At 33.8% G+C, this 17,302-nt stretch overlaps 6 protein-coding genes across 6 annotated transcripts in view; 1 reads left to right on the top strand and 5 right to left on the bottom strand.

The window, feature by feature from the left end:
• Window positions 1–836: 836 nt before the first annotated feature.
• Window positions 837–2,278, bottom strand: BX664DRAFT_300341 (small GTPase-binding protein). Its single transcript, XM_051542337.1, has 7 exons — window positions 2,117–2,278; window positions 1,987–2,029; window positions 1,824–1,870; window positions 1,654–1,741; window positions 1,475–1,584; window positions 1,269–1,403; window positions 837–1,212 (listed from the first exon to the last, which is right to left on the bottom strand). The coding sequence occupies exons 1-7, from the start codon at window positions 2,123–2,125 to the stop codon at window positions 1,060–1,062; spliced, it is 585 nt and encodes a 194-aa protein (XP_051398232.1). The 5' UTR covers window positions 2,126–2,278; the 3' UTR covers window positions 837–1,059.
• A 219-nt stretch (window positions 2,279–2,497) lies between these two features.
• BX664DRAFT_337862 (uncharacterized protein) lies at window positions 2,498–2,969 on the bottom strand. Its single transcript, XM_051546313.1, has 4 exons — window positions 2,934–2,969; window positions 2,785–2,865; window positions 2,636–2,711; window positions 2,498–2,562 (listed from the first exon to the last, which is right to left on the bottom strand). The coding sequence occupies exons 1-4, from the start codon at window positions 2,934–2,936 to the stop codon at window positions 2,531–2,533; spliced, it is 192 nt and encodes a 63-aa protein (XP_051398231.1). The 5' UTR covers window positions 2,937–2,969; the 3' UTR covers window positions 2,498–2,530.
• A 505-nt stretch (window positions 2,970–3,474) lies between these two features.
• On the top strand, window positions 3,475–6,259 carry BX664DRAFT_337856 (hsp7-like protein). Its single transcript, XM_051546312.1, has 5 exons — window positions 3,475–3,582; window positions 3,678–3,893; window positions 4,000–5,190; window positions 5,276–5,734; window positions 5,827–6,259. Exons 1-5 carry the CDS (start codon window positions 3,526–3,528, stop codon window positions 5,893–5,895), a joined length of 1,992 nt encoding a protein of 663 aa, XP_051398230.1. The 5' UTR covers window positions 3,475–3,525; the 3' UTR covers window positions 5,896–6,259.
• A 291-nt stretch (window positions 6,260–6,550) lies between these two features.
• BX664DRAFT_337855 (uncharacterized protein) lies at window positions 6,551–7,885 on the bottom strand. Its single transcript, XM_051546311.1, has one exon. It carries the CDS (start codon window positions 7,788–7,790, stop codon window positions 6,558–6,560), a length of 1,233 nt encoding a protein of 410 aa, XP_051398229.1. The 5' UTR covers window positions 7,791–7,885; the 3' UTR covers window positions 6,551–6,557.
• Window positions 7,886–12,164: 4,279 nt separating this feature from the next.
• BX664DRAFT_173195 (uncharacterized protein) lies at window positions 12,165–13,479 on the bottom strand. Its single transcript, XM_051539997.1, has 4 exons — window positions 13,126–13,479; window positions 13,031–13,066; window positions 12,518–12,886; window positions 12,165–12,381 (listed from the first exon to the last, which is right to left on the bottom strand). The coding sequence occupies exons 1-4, from the start codon at window positions 13,316–13,318 to the stop codon at window positions 12,359–12,361; spliced, it is 621 nt and encodes a 206-aa protein (XP_051398228.1). The 5' UTR covers window positions 13,319–13,479; the 3' UTR covers window positions 12,165–12,358.
• A 98-nt stretch (window positions 13,480–13,577) lies between these two features.
• The window catches only part of BX664DRAFT_337837 (uncharacterized protein), a 3,850-nt gene continuing 125 nt past the window's right edge, over window positions 13,578–17,302 (bottom strand). The window contains exons 1-10 of the mRNA XM_051546310.1: window positions 17,215–17,302; window positions 17,056–17,123; window positions 16,889–16,980; window positions 16,755–16,811; window positions 16,607–16,695; window positions 16,461–16,530; window positions 15,250–16,379; window positions 14,975–15,160; window positions 14,482–14,878; window positions 13,578–14,391 (exon numbers count right to left, since the gene is read on the bottom strand). The exon at window positions 17,215–17,302 is cut by the window's right edge and continues 125 nt beyond it. Of these exons, the coding sequence (XP_051398227.1) occupies window positions 13,721–14,391; window positions 14,482–14,878; window positions 14,975–15,160; window positions 15,250–16,379; window positions 16,461–16,530; window positions 16,607–16,695; window positions 16,755–16,811; window positions 16,889–16,980; window positions 17,056–17,123; window positions 17,215–17,302 (2,848 nt within the window). The 3' untranslated portion in view covers window positions 13,578–13,720. The remainder of the gene's footprint in view (window positions 14,392–14,481; window positions 14,879–14,974; window positions 15,161–15,249; window positions 16,380–16,460; window positions 16,531–16,606; window positions 16,696–16,754; window positions 16,812–16,888; window positions 16,981–17,055; window positions 17,124–17,214) is intronic.

The raw sequence follows: 17,302 nt of genomic DNA, 5'->3' as shown, positions 1-17,302 counted from the left end.
TAAATAAATAATTTCATCCTGCTTTGTTTTCTTTTGAACTCTTTTTTCTTTTTTTTAATGATACTGTACAAACCTTGTAGTGATCTATGATCGTCTTTGATCTGAATTGATACATATTTTGATGGATGATCATTTTAAAAAAAATATGAAACTATCATAATATAGTAATAATAATAGATTTATTGTTGACGTCGATCAGTTATAAAGATACATACTATAAAGAAAAAAAAATATTTTGTTAACGATAGGGAACAAAAAGGCTTGTTCTATATTGTCATTTCCTATTTTGGGCATGTATTTCCAAAAACAGTACAGCACATTGTATTTTGATACAAGACATTTTCTTTTTTTCCCCTTTTTGAATCCCATTGAGAAAAAAAAAAAAGAATAACAATCAAATAAATTTCTTTGTTATTAAATTTGTCTTTAAATGATGAATCAACTATAGTGTGATATGCTTTTCATTGATGATAAAAGAGACTTACTTGGATCATGTGGAAATAAAAAAATAGTTTTGTATGACTATGAATAATGATCATCCTACTTGTTTCAAAGATCATATACAACATCATACATACTGTACATACAGTATTGTACAGTGAAAGGTAATCTATCATTATCATATTTTTATCCTATATCTATTATAAAAGATAGTCAGATGGTTTCTGTATTGGAAATAAAGTTCAGGTCACGCAGAAAAAAGCCTTCTGTGGCGATCCACTACCAAACTACTCACGTTATTGCATCCACAATGAATCATCAAAAAAAAAAAAAAGACAATCAAATGGAAGAGTAAATATATATACATATATATATATATATATATATTTTATTTTGAAGAATATAAAGAAACAAGAAGGATGAAAGGAAAAATAAAAAAAGAAGAGAGAGACAAAGAGGGTATCCCATAAACTGGAGAGAGAGTATAAAAGGAGATGTGTAAGAGATCAAATCATAAAGAGGAAAAAATACTATGGAAGTCATAAATGATGAAAGGAAAAAAAAAAGAAAAAAAAAGTGGACCAATAATAATAAAAAAGAAATGATGGGTACTAATAACTACAATACTTTACAAAACTTGCGATGTAGACGCATGATTCCCCCACTCATGGCTGATCTAGTAGCTGCGGATATGACTTCATTGACGTTTTGATTTAGCTTTGCACTGCATTCGTAATACTTGGACCCAATTTCCCTTCCTAGTCGTTCACCCTATTATAGGAAAGAATCCAATAAGTATAATGATATATGATAATTGTTTATTGTACCTCTTCATAAGGAATCAGTTGATGACCCATAGCATTGAGTTGTGCAATACGGACATTATCTTCACGAAGATCACTTTTTGTTCCAACCAACAATTTAGGTACATTTTCACAAAAATGAGTTACTTCTGGTAACCACTACAAGAATAATAATAAAAAAAAGTATATATCAAATGAGATTATGTTTTAATAAATATATATTAACTTACTCGATCTTGTACATTTGCAAAGGAGGTAGGTTGATCAATAGCAAAACAAATGAGAATCACATTGGCTTCAGGATAAGATAAAGGTCGTAATCGATCATATTCTTCTTGACCTATCCAAATAAATAAAATATATATAAGAATAAAAAAAATACCAATGTTATATAATATCATTAAATTACCAGCTGTATCCCAAAGTGCTAATTCCACTGTACGATTATCTAGTTGTACATTGGCAATATAATTTTCAAAAACGGTAGGTACATATCTCTACATGCCAATGCAATATAAATAAAATAAAAATAAACAACTGAGTTGCATGATCATCCTCATGTTACTTTTATAAATATACCTCCGGAAAAGTCCCTTTCTGATACACCACTAATAAACTTGTTTTGCCTATAATTAATATTAATAATAATATAATAATAAACATAGTAATAATGAAAATATCAAATCAATAATCATATATTATTTCTTTTTCATTTTTTCATTTTTATTTTTTTTTAATTTACCACAATGACCATCACCTACTACTACAAGCTTCTTACGAGGAATCTAAAAAAAAGAAAAGATATATTATTATAGTTGAATTTGTTTTCATTTTATAAAAGTTTTTAAAAAAGTTATTATTTTTTTTTTCACCTTTGTCATGGAGTTTTGATGAGTAATAAAAGAGAAGGTATGTATTAGTTGAATAAAAGAGAGAAGTGACTGGGTATGTTAAAATAGGAGGATAAAGAGTAATGTGAAAACAATATTTAAAGGTAAACTATACTAAACAGGACCAAAAAAAAAAAAAAAAAAGAAAGAAAAGAAAAGAAAAGAAGAAAAGAAAAAAGGCACCAAGACTTAAAAAAAAAAAAAATTGAGCCAGCTACAGCAAATTACTCGGCGAGAGAAATGCTAAAAAAAATCCAAAAGAAGAAGGCACATGTGGTGAAAAGGAAATATCGTACTACACTGCACTCTCATTCATCACACTTTTCCATACGAATTCATCACACAAATCATCATATTATAATAGAATATATACAATTTGTTTTTTTTTTTTATTGTTCAAAATAATAAATCAATAATTTGTAAAATAGCTAATATACAAAGAATATATAAAATTAGTTTAAACTAAATAATAATTATATAACAAAATCATTCTAAACTTACCTCCACCTAAAAGAGCAAACGCTAATATACCAAGAACTGTATAAGATACTGGTAACTTGAAAGTAGGAGTAGGTTTCTATTAAAAAAAAAAGAAAGAAAGATGAATATACTTATAACTTTTTTTTTTCTTCTTTTCATATTAAACTTACTAGACTAGTTTTCACATGACCTCTTTTGTTCACGTTATTTTGATAGACAGCATTCTTTTTGCGAAGAGTAGGTACAGATGACTAAATAATATAACATAATTATTATTATTATTATTTTCATTGAATATTATTATTTAAACTGAACTTACCATAATGAAAGAGGATGATATTGGATTAAAGAGAAAAAAAAAAAAAAAAAAAAGAGGGAGAAAATTCGAAACTAGCAACCAATATATGCGATTTTCCATTCCAAATACCCTCAACTATGTGAAATCATTTCATTGGTCGAAGATTGAATTGCCGAATTCAATTAAGTGTTTACGACAAGGCTATAATACAAATGATATTATACATAACATCTTTATTATAATTTCTCCTTCTTTTCTATAATAAAAAAAAATCTCGTTGGTTTTTTTAGCATGTTTCTTCTTTTAATCATAAAAATAATAATCAATTGAAATTGTAGAAAGGTGTTTCATTTTTTCTTTCATTTTCATTGGATAAAGTAGGGGAAGCTATTTGATTGGATGATGCCTAAAATCAAAAAACCATTCATTACCCCCCCTGGCCTGTGTGAAAGTGCCAGAACACTCTAAAGAAAAAAAAAAAAACTTTTTTATCTCCGCTCCTGTTGGTTTACGTTATTTGTTTCTTGAACCTTTTTTTTTTTTTTCTCTTTTTCTTGTTTACTTTTTTTTTTCTTTCTTTCTTTCTTTTATTTCTTAAAACTTTCCTTCAATAATGTACAACTTGGCAAAGGTTTCCCGTGCTCGCCTTTTCCCTTCCGTCACTCGCAATGTAAAATACATGAAATCAAGCAAGATCTGTTTTTTTTTTGTTACTGTTTTTCTTTTGACATAAGAATAAGGGGTACTAATTAAATTTCTTTTTAGGTCGGTGCTTTCTCTACTCCTTTACGTTCTTATAGTTCTGGTGTTAATGGTCCTGTGATCGGTATTGATTTGGGTACTACTAACTCTTGTGTGTCTGTTATGGAAGGCAAGACTCCTCGTGTGATTGAAAATGCTGAAGGTGCTCGTACTACTCCTTCTGTTGTTGCTTTTACTAAGGATGGTGAATTATTGGTTGGTCAAGCTGCTAAACGTCAAGTAAGTAAATTTTATGATGAAAATATAGAAAGAAAAAGTTTATAAGAGTGAAAAGGATAAAAGAAAAAAAAAAGGTCTTAACAATTTCCTTTTATCATCCGTCTAGGCTGTTGTCAACCCTGAAAATACTGTCTATGCCACCAAGCGTTTGATTGGTCGTACCTATAAGGATCCTGCTGTGCAAGCTGACATTCCCGCTGTGTCTTACAAGATTGTGGCTCACAACAATGGTGATGCTTGGGTTGAAGCTCAAGGCAAAAAGTATTCTCCTTCTCAAATTGGTGCTTTCGTATTGGGCAAGATGAAGGAAACTGCTGAAGGATTTTTGGGCAAGAAGGCCAAGCATGCTGTTATTACTGTTCCTGCTTACTTCAATGATGCTCAACGTCAAGCTACCAAGGATGCTGGTAAGATCGCTGGTTTAGATGTTATGCGTGTCATCAACGAACCTACTGCTGCTGCTTTGGCTTATGGTCTTGACAAATCTAGTGACAAGACTATTGCTGTCTACGATTTGGGTGGTGGTACTTTTGATATCTCTGTTCTCGAAATTCAATCTGGTGTATTCGAAGTCAAGTCTACTAATGGTGATACTGCTCTTGGTGGTGAAGATTTCGATTCTCATTTAGTCCGATGGGTTGTTGATGATTTCAAGAAAGAATCTGGTGTCAATTTGGAAGGTGACAACATGGCCATTCAACGTATTCGTGAAGCTTGTGAAAAGGCTAAGATTGAACTTTCCTCCACTGTACAAACCGATATCAACTTGCCTTATATCACTGCTGATGCCAGTGGTCCTAAGCATATCAACCTCAAGTTGACTCGTGCCAAGTTCGAATCTTTGGTTGGTGACCTTGTTCAACGTACTATTGCTCCTTGCGAAAAGGCCATGAAGGATGCTGGTATTTCTAGCAAGGATGTTGGTGATGTCATCTTGGTCGGTGGTATGTCTCGTATGCCCAAGGTTATTGAAACTGTCAAGTCTGTCTTTGGTAAGGAACCTAGCAAGTCTGTCAATCCTGATGAAGCTGTTGCTATGGGTGCTGCTATCCAAGGTGGTGTATTGGCTGGTTCCGTCACTGATATCTTGTTACTCGATGTCACTCCTCTTTCTTTGGGTATTGAAACTCTTGGTGGTGTCTTCACTCGTTTGATCAACCGTAACACAACTATTCCTACCAAGAAGGCTCAAGTTTTCTCCACTGCTGCTGATGGTCAAACTCAAGTTCAAGTCCGTGTTTTCCAAGGTGAACGTGAACTTTGCCGTGATAACAAATTGTTGGGTGACTTTAACTTGGTAATTAAAAAAAAAAATTAAGAACAAACGTAGATTTTATATGCCTTTTTTTTTTCTAATTTTTTTTTTTCCTTTATGATTTTAGACTGGTATTCCTCCTGCTCCTAAGGGTGTTCCTCAAATCCAAGTTGAATTCGATATTGATGCTGATGGTATTGTCAACGTCAGTGCTAAGGATAAGGCTACCAACCGTGATCAATCTATGACCATTGCTGCCTCTTCTGGTTTGTCCAATGATGAAATTGAAAACATGATTCAACAAGCCGAAGCTAACGCTGAAGCTGATCGTGCTCGTCGTGATACTATTGAAATGGCTAACCGTGCTGATTCTGTTATGAGTGAAACCGAAAAAGCTATGGATGACTTCAAGGACCAATTGGATCAAGCTGAAGCCCATAAGCTCCGTGAACAAATTACCAATCTCCGTGGTGAAGCTTTGAAGGCTCAATCTGGTGATGCTGATGTTAAGCCCGAAGAACTCAAGGCCAAGATCGACGAATTGCAACAATCTAGCTTGAAACTTTTCGAAATGGTTTACAAGAACGTAAGTAACTGTTTTTTTTTTTTTTTTTTTTTTTTTTGGAAAAAAATGGATTGATAATGGTACTGATTTTTTTTTTTTATTTCTTTATATAGCGTGCTAGTCAAAATGATGGTGGTGCTGCTGCTGCTGATAGCAACTCCTCTGCTGGTCAACAACAATAGATGGATTTCTCATCAACAAAACAACAAAAGAAGAAAAAGGATCAATGTAGAATAGAATGGAAATATTATCATCAACAAACGGATAGATCATAGTGTAGTTTTTTTTTTTTATTTTATTGTAATTATTATTTTTTAGACCTCATGTTCAACATCTCCACCCCTCTCCCCCTTCCTCCTTTTCTCTTACTTTGTTTCGTATATATTTTAGTATTATTATTATATCCATTTTCTTTATTCAATAAAATATAAGAAAGGATGATCACTATTTTCAAGCTATATTGTTATGTTTTTGTAGGGAATCCTGATGGTGATTGTTGAAGGATATGAGATTACGAAGAATGGAATGATTAGTGATGGTAGTGATGATCCAAGATTCCCTAACAAAAAAAAAGAAAAAAAAAATGAAAAAGGAAAGTTTTACCTCTATATGTACTTTCCAACAAAATCATCAACCATTAAGCTTCAAAGTAAGGTGTCCTCTGATTTGATGTCAATAATCATCGATAAGGCAATAATAGTAAAAAATTCTAATGTCAATTTCAACAGACTTAATCCATATTTCCATGGGTAAACAAAAAAAAAATATATTTTGAAAAATCCAAAAAAGTTTGTTTATTAACACACACACACACATATATATATATATATGACAGATGACTAAACTAAATCCAATGAGACCAATGCCTTGATTTTTTAAAAAACCTTGATGTTGATTTTCGTTGTTGTTTGATCCATTTCTGTTGTTGACAAGTGGCACATATCCATTTTTGATGATGATGATGATGATATTTGTTTTCCATATTCACACAAGAAGGCCGACCACATGTTTGTTTAAGGAGATGACATTGATGACACCGTAATACATGCCATGATGATAATGCATCCTTATGTGCTTCATGATTGGTTGATGCTGATGATGACTCTTCTATCCTTGTTGCTGTTACCACGGTTCTAGAAACAGAGTTGACTGATCGTGATGTTGTTGTTCTCATGGAATCTTGATGTCGCTGATGAATCCTTCCTTCTGATCGTTGTCCTTGTTGTCGCTGTAATTGTTGTTGCTGTCGTTGTCGTTGTTGGGATTGACGTAATCTTGATTGATGAAGTTGATGACATCGGCGGCATAGGACTGCATGACAAGCATGACATCGACATTGAGCACATACCATTGGTGTAAGGTTTTGACAGACATGACATGGCACGCGATCGATACATGTTTTTGTTGTTGTTGTTGACCTGGAAGCCAGCCCAGAGGATGATGATGCCACATTTCGACTACAAAGAGGACATGCTATCAGATCAATTTTGACAGAAGAGGAAGGATCATCTTGTTCTGTGATTTGGATAAATTGCACCAAGGAATCCGGAAGCCAAGCAGGTCGAAAATCACGTCGTAGATCGATTTGTTGTCTTGAGTGTTGTTGGTGTGGATCCAATGAAGCTACACGTTCACGATGATCATTATCTTGCGGTTGATCTTGCTGTAATAATAGACCATCTCCACGTAACATATGAGATCGAAGTAAAAGCCAGAATTGATAGAGTGCATAGTGGCCCTCGCTAAGCTGTTGTTGTTGTGCAGTTGCTGCGTCGATGGATTCATTATTTTCCTTCTTCCCAAATTGTAATAACACTTTTTTGATTTCACCAAAACAATACATTTCATGACCATAAGATTTGTATGATCGTTCACTAGGAAAAGCCCCTTCGATATCCAGTTGAGTCAAATGTTGTAAACACGGAAACAGATAATTGGAGTTGTCATCATGATTATTTGTTGTACTTGATGAAGATGATGATGATGACGATCGATGTTGAAGATGACTGCCCATTTGACTGAAGAAACCATGCGATGGTGAGAAGGTTGAATCTGTATCCGATGTTGATGAAGACATAGCGTTGGTATCCGATGAGATCGTCTTACTAAACAAATTTAATCTTTGAGGATGATGCTTGATTTTCTTCAGAGATGCCAAAAGTAAATCCGTATCTTCTTCTTCTTGTTGTTGTTGTTGCTGTGAAGATTGACATTGTCGATGATGTTGTTTATTATAGTCGGATTGTCGTGCATGTAATAATTCATGATTCTTTTTGGAGACAGATCTGAGCATATGTAAGATTTTCCAACAGTCAATTTGAGGGCAATGTGTCAGAGAAAGTCGAACCAAGTTAGGAAAAGCATGAGTCATGGTATCCAATAACGATGTATCCAAAAAGGGACATCCATTCATAATCACAGCCTCTACTTGAGTATGTAATCCATTTGTCACCAGAAAGCATATCATCTTGTAAAGTGTCTTTTGAGGATGATCTTGTATCGGTAAAGAAGGGTCTATCACTAACGTACGCCAACTAAAAGCATATCGTGATGTTCTTTGTAACAAATATCGACAATACGAAGAAGTCAAAGTAAGTTGATACAATGTGAAACAATCCAATCGGCTACAAATATCATTGATCAATTCAATAGGCAACAAAAACAGTATAGATTCCTTACTACTGTCATTGTAAGTTTCGTCAAGTTTCTGAGCTTTTGGGTGAAGGATGCGTTGACGTTGTTGAGATTTGTTTCTACTAGTATTGCTATTATTATTGAATCCACTCATTCCAAGGTTAGACTTGCTGTTGTTGTTATTGTTGTTGCTTTGTTGTTTTAGTTTTCCAAATGTATGAACTTTCGTGAGAGAAGGTACTGTGAATGGCGAAGAAGATTGCCGGCATACTAAAGAGGATGACTTGTACATGAATCGAGGCAGCCAACGTGGTAATGTTGATGAAGTTGATGACGGAGAAGTAGTAAGAGTAGATGATGTAGTAATAGGAGTAGTGATAGAATTCTGATTCACCACTTGTGTCATTGAGTAATAAAAACAGAAAATTGAAAAGAGAGAAAAAAATAAAAAAATAAAAAATTAAAAAATAAAAAAATAAAGAGAAAAGGGACAAAAAAAAATATTTTGATCATTTGACTGATGCCTTTTTAAACACAACATTTGTGATCCAATCAAATTCATTAAAAGACACTTGTTTCTATGACTTTGCATAAAAAACGACACATCACCCCGCATCCATCAAAAACTTTTCTTTTGAAACCTGATGATACATTACCTATATCTTAGTAAGCTATCATTCAGTCATTTTAAAAAATAAATATAACCATGTCCTATATTATAGATGGTAATTTAAAGCATATATGATCGCTAAGGAGTCATCGTTTTCAAGGGGGGTTTGATCTCCACCTCCTTCTTGTAAATAAACATTAACACATTAATTTAATAATACTACAGCTTTATTGACTTGGTTTATTTAGTTTATTGTTCTATACGTATTATTTACTTATCATGTCTCTTTCAAAAAAAGTAATAATATGATTTTATGAAGTTAAAACATCATACGTAATCTTGTGAGAATTGAGGACTAGATCCATTCTTTTTGGCATTATGTTGCCATATTTAATAATGCATTTCATGCTTGTCTCATGTTGAGATTAATAAATAATAAAAAAAAACAATAGAGTCATCCCGTGTCAATCAACTCTATCCACAATAGAAACTCATCTTTGAATGGTAAGTGTAACCACAAGATAATATGTATAATTTGGAAAGAATGTTTTTTTTTTTTTTTTTTTTTTTTTTTAAAAAAAAAAAATTGTCATGGAAATTCGTAATAGATGTTGATAAAATCTTGCATGCATCATCAATCCAGTCCTTCAAAGCAATGAATGTGTGATGGAATATGGTTAAAAGGAAATTGGTTTATCCAAAAACAGTATAATGCATATGCCAAACCAAGAGACACACAATGATCAAAACAAATATACAATTCATACAAGATACATTTACAAACATGCTTCTGTCAATCACTTCACCTATATGACCCAAGAAAATGGTAGAACCACATGAATTATAATGTTTCATGATCATATACGGAACTGCATCATTACCAATTTAACAATCATTCATTAATCATGACACCATCCATCCATCATCTGTCATTTTCCACCAATCATCTATCACCCAAAAAATCAATCATCATCCAATAAATCATCGTTCTGTAGTCATTAGTAGTTACTCAACTATTATTTCATCTTCTACCAGTGCATCAACACATCTATTAATATTTATAATCATGAATGATGATAAATAATAAGAATTAATAATAAAGAATATAATGACTTCTTCATCTGCCCTGCCTATTTCTCAGTTGAAAGAATGGGAATTTGAAATCCCGTTTAGTTTTCGTTTACAACAATTTTTGGTGGGTATTCTTTCCTTTTTTTTTTTTTTTTTTTTTTCTTTAAAGACTAATGCAACCGTCATTATCAGAGGTAAACACTACTCAATAAAGGTGAAGTTACATCTCACATCATTCTTCCACTTGATTCACTAACTTGTCCTATTTTAGCTTACTGATCTTCTCGTTAATGAAACTCCAAAACCAAAGGTAAATCTTTCATAATGAAAATATCATGACAATACATATGCTTATACATACTTTGTCTTAATAAAATATAGTTTCAATCGTTATGCGAAAACATATTTGATGTTCCAAGATCAGAACTCCTTGATGTTTTAGAGACTTTACAAGAAGCCTTTTGGAGTGATGAGCCTGATATTTCTTTGACTCCACCGCTACCATCATCACGTGCACATTCATCCGATATTGACCATTCAGCGCCAACGCAACCACCATCAACCTCCTTGATGCCAATAAGCCGGAAAGAATCACACTATTACTATGAACAAGGCATAAAAGATCAGAGTCGTAAACGAGCTCGACTCATGTCAGCAGCATCTACACAGCTTGACAAGGATTATGATCAACCCACTTCGCCATCCCCTCCACCTTCTCCTCCAAGACCATTGCTACCTGAACCTACCTATGCATCAGATATGGCCAAGAGAGTGGATGATCATACTACTCTTTTAGATTCATCATCATCTATCCCAATGGATTTATGGACCATCAAGTATCAACTTTTCCATCAATTACGATCTAATCATCAAGGTAACACTATATATATATATATAAAAGGAATCATCAGTGAACTTACCTTTGTTACCTTTTTTTTTTTTTTTGGGATAGAGTACAAGGAAAATGAAATCATGACACTTTGGCAAAAATTTCAATATCAAAGTACAAAGAAAGAAATTCAGCACATGGCAAGATATCTTTTACCAGTGGCTTGCTCCATGCGTCGTTGGACAGTGGCAAATTCATTCCGTCAAGTTTTGATCATATAAGGTAATAGTAGACATTTGTCGATCCATTCCCCCCCCCCAAAAAAAAAAAAAAAAAAACTGGATCTGATCTCCTTTTTTTTTTTTCCTCCACTCGTAGTTGCCAAACCTGATAAAAAAAAAAAAAAAAAAGAGCGCTTCCTGCAGGTCGTGTGCTTTTGATCATCCATCATCATTATCTATCATCACTATCATTATTTTCCATTGACACGATCATTATCCATTATCATTTATACCCCTCTTTTTATTTGTGGAAAAACTTTTATTTATTATAGTCAATTACAAGAAAAATAAAATGTATCAAAGATCAAAAAACGGACAGTATACACTCTTTTTTTTTCTTCTGGTGAATAGTCTTATTTTTTTTTTTTGTGAATGTTTTTGTTTATTAGTATTGTATATAGAATAATAATAAAGTGTATCAAAAGGCTAGAAACTAGATAGAGAACGGTTTGTAGGGAGGGATGATCAGACAAGATGAAAAAATAAAATAAAATAAAAATAAGTGGGTTATTGTGAAAATAGATGAGGATAAAATAAATAAGGGAAAAATCAGTGATAAATATAATATATATAGAGAGAGAGAAATCAAGATATGTATGTAATAAAAACAAAAGGAGGGGAGATCTATTTTGTACCATTTGATGAGCGTCGTAACATTCTCTTAATGGAACGTTTCTTCCAAGTATGGTTGGTATCAGGATAGTGTTGAGCCAAAGACGATGATGATGATGAAGAAGGAGCACCGGCAGCGGGAGTAACATAAGGATCGGCAAGGCGATTATTGCTATGATTGGACTGATAATCAGAATGGATAGAAAACCGGTCATCATCATGCGGGAATGACAGATCACCCAAAGCAAGTTCTAATTGTTGAGATGGAGTAGCACCAACTGTTGATCTTCGTTTGGTTGTTTTGATTGGTGTGGTAGATGTGATGGGTAATGTTGGCACCTGGGTAGTTGTAGTGATTGTGGTAGGGGATGATACTATAGAAGTTGATGATGCAATTATTTTTGGTGCAGCATTTTGTTGTGATTGGTTTGTAACGTTGTTGTTGTTTTTGTTTTTGTCAAGTTCATCATTGGGCGCTATTGTGGCAGGTTGTACAGAATTAATGTTGGCTCGGTTTAAAGAAGATTGTGTTTCCTCCGTAAGAGTCGCTTGAGGATTGTGAGATGTAATAGATGGGGTTGGTGATTGAGGTGGAGAATTAGCCGCCGTTACTGTTGTTGATGCTGCTGTTGTTGCTATTGGTGGTACCATGACTTCAGGTCTTGATTCTAAAGGTAAACTAGAAATGGAGGAGAGTCTTTCAGATCGAATAGATTGTGATGGAGCTGCAGAAAAAGTACCATGGTCACTATAGTCTTCATTTACATGTCGCTGTTGTTGTTGTTGTTGTTGCTGATGCATTGTTGTCACTGAAGGAAACCCACCAGTTCCATCACCGCCTTCCATCATTCCAGTGATAGGTGCAGTAGACGTGGTCATAGGAGGATCATGAAGTGTTGTTGGTGGAATATGATGATGATGATGATGTTGATGTCCAAGTACATGAGTAGTCCATTCTCTTTGTTTGCGTCTAGCTTCTTCAAAGATAGAAAACCAATTGATCGGTACTTCAACGCGTAAATATCGTGTCCATAGATGCACAGGAGGATTGCCAGCTTCATCAAATGCATCATAAGCATCAAAATCACCAGGAAGATAACGAGCTTGTGACCATCGCATTGGTATATTGTCAGATCCTGTGAAGAAATAAAATAAGAAAAATAAAAAAATAAAATGAGAATGAAAATAAAATCAATCAGAATCGTCTCCATCATCACAAATATCGTTTGTGGCAAATCAACACGTGCCTGAATATATAAATTTATTCTATGATTACTTACGAAGAACGGCAAAGCAGCACATATCATCGTTCCAACCTAAAATAATAACTTAAATCAGATCAAAAGTTTATATCATTTTATAGCTTTTTTTTAACCTTGAAATAATCCAACAGAGACATGATGGATTTTGATAATATATAAAGCCCCTTGCTTCAAGTCTTCATGGTCAAGAGGTTGTAAAGTTCCTTCCCAAAGAGCCGCTGAGCCTTTACGATCTTGTACTGTATTGGACTGAGAAGGATGCCAACGTGCCAATTTTTGAAGGGTCATCCGACTTTTATCTACCATAGTATTATTGAATGTATAGTAAACAAAGATAAAGATGAGAAACTAAATAAAATAAAATGAGGTGGTTTATATATAATGTATAAAGGAATGGAGAGTGAGATATAAAAGAGGAAGAAAAAAAAAGAAAAGAAAAAGAAAAAGAAAAGGAAGAAGAAGAAGAAAGAAAAAAAAAAGTATTGAAGGAAAGGAGAGAGAGAGAGAGTGAGAAAGGTATGAGTTAAGGCAGACAAATCCGAGAGCGCCGAACAAGAAAAAGAGAGAGAGAGAGGAAAATTCAAGTCTTTATTCAAAAAAACCAAAATCCTGGGTGAGCACAATAAAGTTTCGAAGTTCTATTTTTAGTTGATCCTACAATCTTACCTGTTCACTCGAAACTCCGCGGAGGCCAAAAAAGCTTGTTTCTTATTCATCTTCACTACTCTTGACAACCATGTTCTTCAAAAATAATTGTAGTATATGTCGTGTACGATGAGCTGGTAGTTGATTTCTACTATATCGTTTAATGCGTTGATCCAAACACCTTGATACCATTTCATTGGAAATATTGTTGTATTTCATGCTAGTCTTCATTTCATCATTGTCATTATTATCATCTTTGCTGTCATCTTCACCTTGGTTGGTATTACCATCATCATCATCGTCATCATCATTGTAGCTTTTTTGTTGTCGCTTTTGTTTTCTTGGTAATACTACTGCTGTTGCGGGTCGACTGTAATAAAAAGAAGGCGACATCCAATTGACCTGAGCTGTGCTTTGTGTTGATGCTGAATACCAAGAAGGGGACATTTCCATGCTGGGTAATATTGTATTTGTCATGATGGGTTCATATAATGGCGGTGGTGGTCGTATCACAGATTTGGAGGAGATTGGTAATGAACTTAAAGATGGTAATATCCGATCTTCACTATTTGTCGTCATATCGTTTGTACTTGATAATAATCTTGGTGATGATGAGGATGATTGTGTTTCCAAATGATTATGCCCATTTCGTATAACAAATTCTGCTGATAGAATATCCATAAATACCTGTCGAGACTCATGAAGATCTTGTAGTGCTTGAAGTATTTGAGGTACTAATTTAATACAATATATCAAATAATAGTAAAAAAAAAAAAGGTCATTTTTTTTTAATAATAAAACTTTGTCTTTTATTTCCCACTTACCAAAAATGTATTCCAGCACGCCTCTGTTCCTGAAAATCCGTCGTTCTTTCATTTGGTGGATGACTTTGTCCCAAAAATCGGTTCGAGTCAACCAGTACGGCCAACCGTATTGCATTAACACCATCATACTTCCAGCCTTTTCATCCCATCGTAAAGCAGAGTCCAAAGATGCCATTCCCCCTTGTTGTCTTGTTTCACTACCCAGACTGACAATAAGATGTTTGATACACCTGACTGTTAATCCTTTTTGCGTAACATGCATCAATCCATATTCATGATCACGAAATACTGTAGCTGCTGTGTGACAATCTATTTCATCTCTAATAAAATCCTTGTCATTGAGTTCTAGTGGTATCGGAAAGACGGATAAGATGATGGCTATTTCCAATGTTGACTGCTATTGACGTTGATAAAGAATGGCAAAATATGTGTTTATATATTTTGTTTGTTTGGTGCATTTAAATGCATGATATTTTTGTTTGTTTCATTTTACCTGTAGACTTCCAACCAATAAATAGATAACACCAATGGTATATAACACACGGAATGCAAACATAAAAGGTATATTGTATTCAATTAAATGAGATTTTCCTTTTCTTTGACGCCTTTGAGCTTCGATTCGATCACATATAGATTGAGATAATTTGAGAGCTTTGGATAGGTTCCCAGGAATGGATGGCTAATTATAAATACAAACAAATATTTTTTTTTAAAAAAAAAAAGAGAAAATAAGTCAGTAACTATCATCCAGTCTACTTTTCTATTTACCGTAGATAAAGCCAAATCACTTCGAACTAGTAGTACGGCATTAAAAATGTCAAAAGGAAGTTGATAGGCATCTATAACTCGTGTCAATTCTTGTTCCCATCCTCCAAATTCACCTAACCAGTCGAAACTTGGAACAGTGTGAGTAGCCCAATCCCAAAGGTTAACCAAATGTCGTAAACAGTCTGCCGCCATACTGAGCACTTGCAATGTCTGATCCACACCTTCCATACATGAAGAATTTAGTCCATCTCCTACGCCAAAAGATTGTCCCACCGTATCGTCCAGTCGCATTTTTTTGCTTTGATGTTGAAGCTGCTGATGATGAATTCTATACTCATTTTCCTCCTGGATTATTTCATTACATGCTGATGATGATCCTTTATCACTATCTCTACCATTTGGATCGGATTGTTGCTTAGGTTTTGTAGTTGATGAAATTGTAGATGACACTTTTTGCGATCGATCGACATCACCATCAAAATTGTTGTCGTTGTTGCTGTTCTTGTTATTGATAGCACATATAGGAATCAAACATGCCTTTTCTTCGTACTGACTATCATCATCGCCGTCTTTTTCTTGGTTCAGTACACAGACCGCACAGTAATAATCATAGGCAAATTGAGTAAATTGAGAAGCCACTGCCATATATTCGCACATAAAAGCAACCATTACTGATAATGCATCATTATCAGCATCTTGTCCAAGTACAGAAGTTGCAGAAGTTGATGTTGATGAATGTATAGACTTGTTTCTTAAGTATCCATTTGAAGTCGAAGATGATACCAATTCCTCACGTGGGGTAGATTGTGGTTGCATAGTGTCGCTTTGAACAACGGATAGTGTATGTCGATTTTCCTTTAAATATTGATATCGGTTGGTGTGAGATAAAAATGCTAATCGAGCTAACCCATCATATCCACAACATTCCAACATAGAGCATGTAAACTTGATAACATCATTCCACTGTCGGTTGTCGATATAGTAACGTTGTCCTAGTCGTAAGAATTCTTCAAATAGGTTACATGGGATGATGATATAGTGTTTTCCATCAGTTGATTTGATACTCGGTAAACATCCACTATGCGTCAATAAGATACGTTGCTTCCACAGTCTTGGGAAAAGATTTGTCACTGTATTAATGGATCAAAAAAAAAAAAAAAAAAGTTCAATAGATCTTTCTTTTGTGAGCCTATTTTGATATATCCACTTACCTAGAATTTCGATACATTTGTCTTTGTCATCACCTTGGGCACCTAATATCAATAATTTCATAGCACGTATCTAATATAGTCAAAATATTAGATATCATTCTGATTATAATTATTAATTCAATATGAACTTTTTTTTTCCTACTCACCAGGTATTTGTAAGCATGACGAGGATAGGATTGTATATAATCAAATAAGATCCGGTATGCTTGCAAATAATTTGATTTCTCTACATGATCTAAAATAGAATAGAAGGTAAATCACCTTATTCAAAAATTATGATCATTTTCATTTTACCTGATGCTGTGTTCACAATTGTAGATTGTATAAGTGCTGGTAAAGACTGAAAGAATCCTATAATTGTATATAAATGAGAACATCCATAAAAAATCAAAGATTATAGTAATTTTTTTTTTTTTTTTTTGACTTACGACTAAGGGCAGAGTCTTGAATAGGTTCAATATGACTTGATAATTCAATGAGGTAGTCTCTGTACTTCTCATTATCATTTGCGTTGCTTTGTCTATAAATATAAAACCGAGAATAAGTTGATAGAAGATGAAAAGTGCTTGAAAAAGTCAATATTGTATTGACCTACAAAAAAATAAAACTATGAGTTGCTTGTTCCATATTGCCATAACTGACAGCAAGTCGATGAGCATTGAACTATAATAGAAAGAAGGAAAAAAAGGAGTATGTACGTATGAGCTAACTTGTCAATATTGCTTATATAATGAGAAGTGTTTCGTGATCTTACTTCTACATCGAAGTCAAAAGTAGGATGAAAAGAGGGACTGGATTCAGACTGTGGTGAGTTGTCATCGTTGTAATGTTTGTAATGCTCG

This window comes from Halteromyces radiatus, assembly GCF_025201355.1.
Source record: "Halteromyces radiatus strain CBS 162.75 chromosome Unknown BX664scaffold_6, whole genome shotgun sequence".
Lineage (NCBI taxonomy): Eukaryota > Fungi > Mucoromycota > Mucoromycetes > Mucorales > Cunninghamellaceae > Halteromyces > Halteromyces radiatus.
This window is presented reverse-complemented; position numbering and strand designations above follow the sequence as displayed.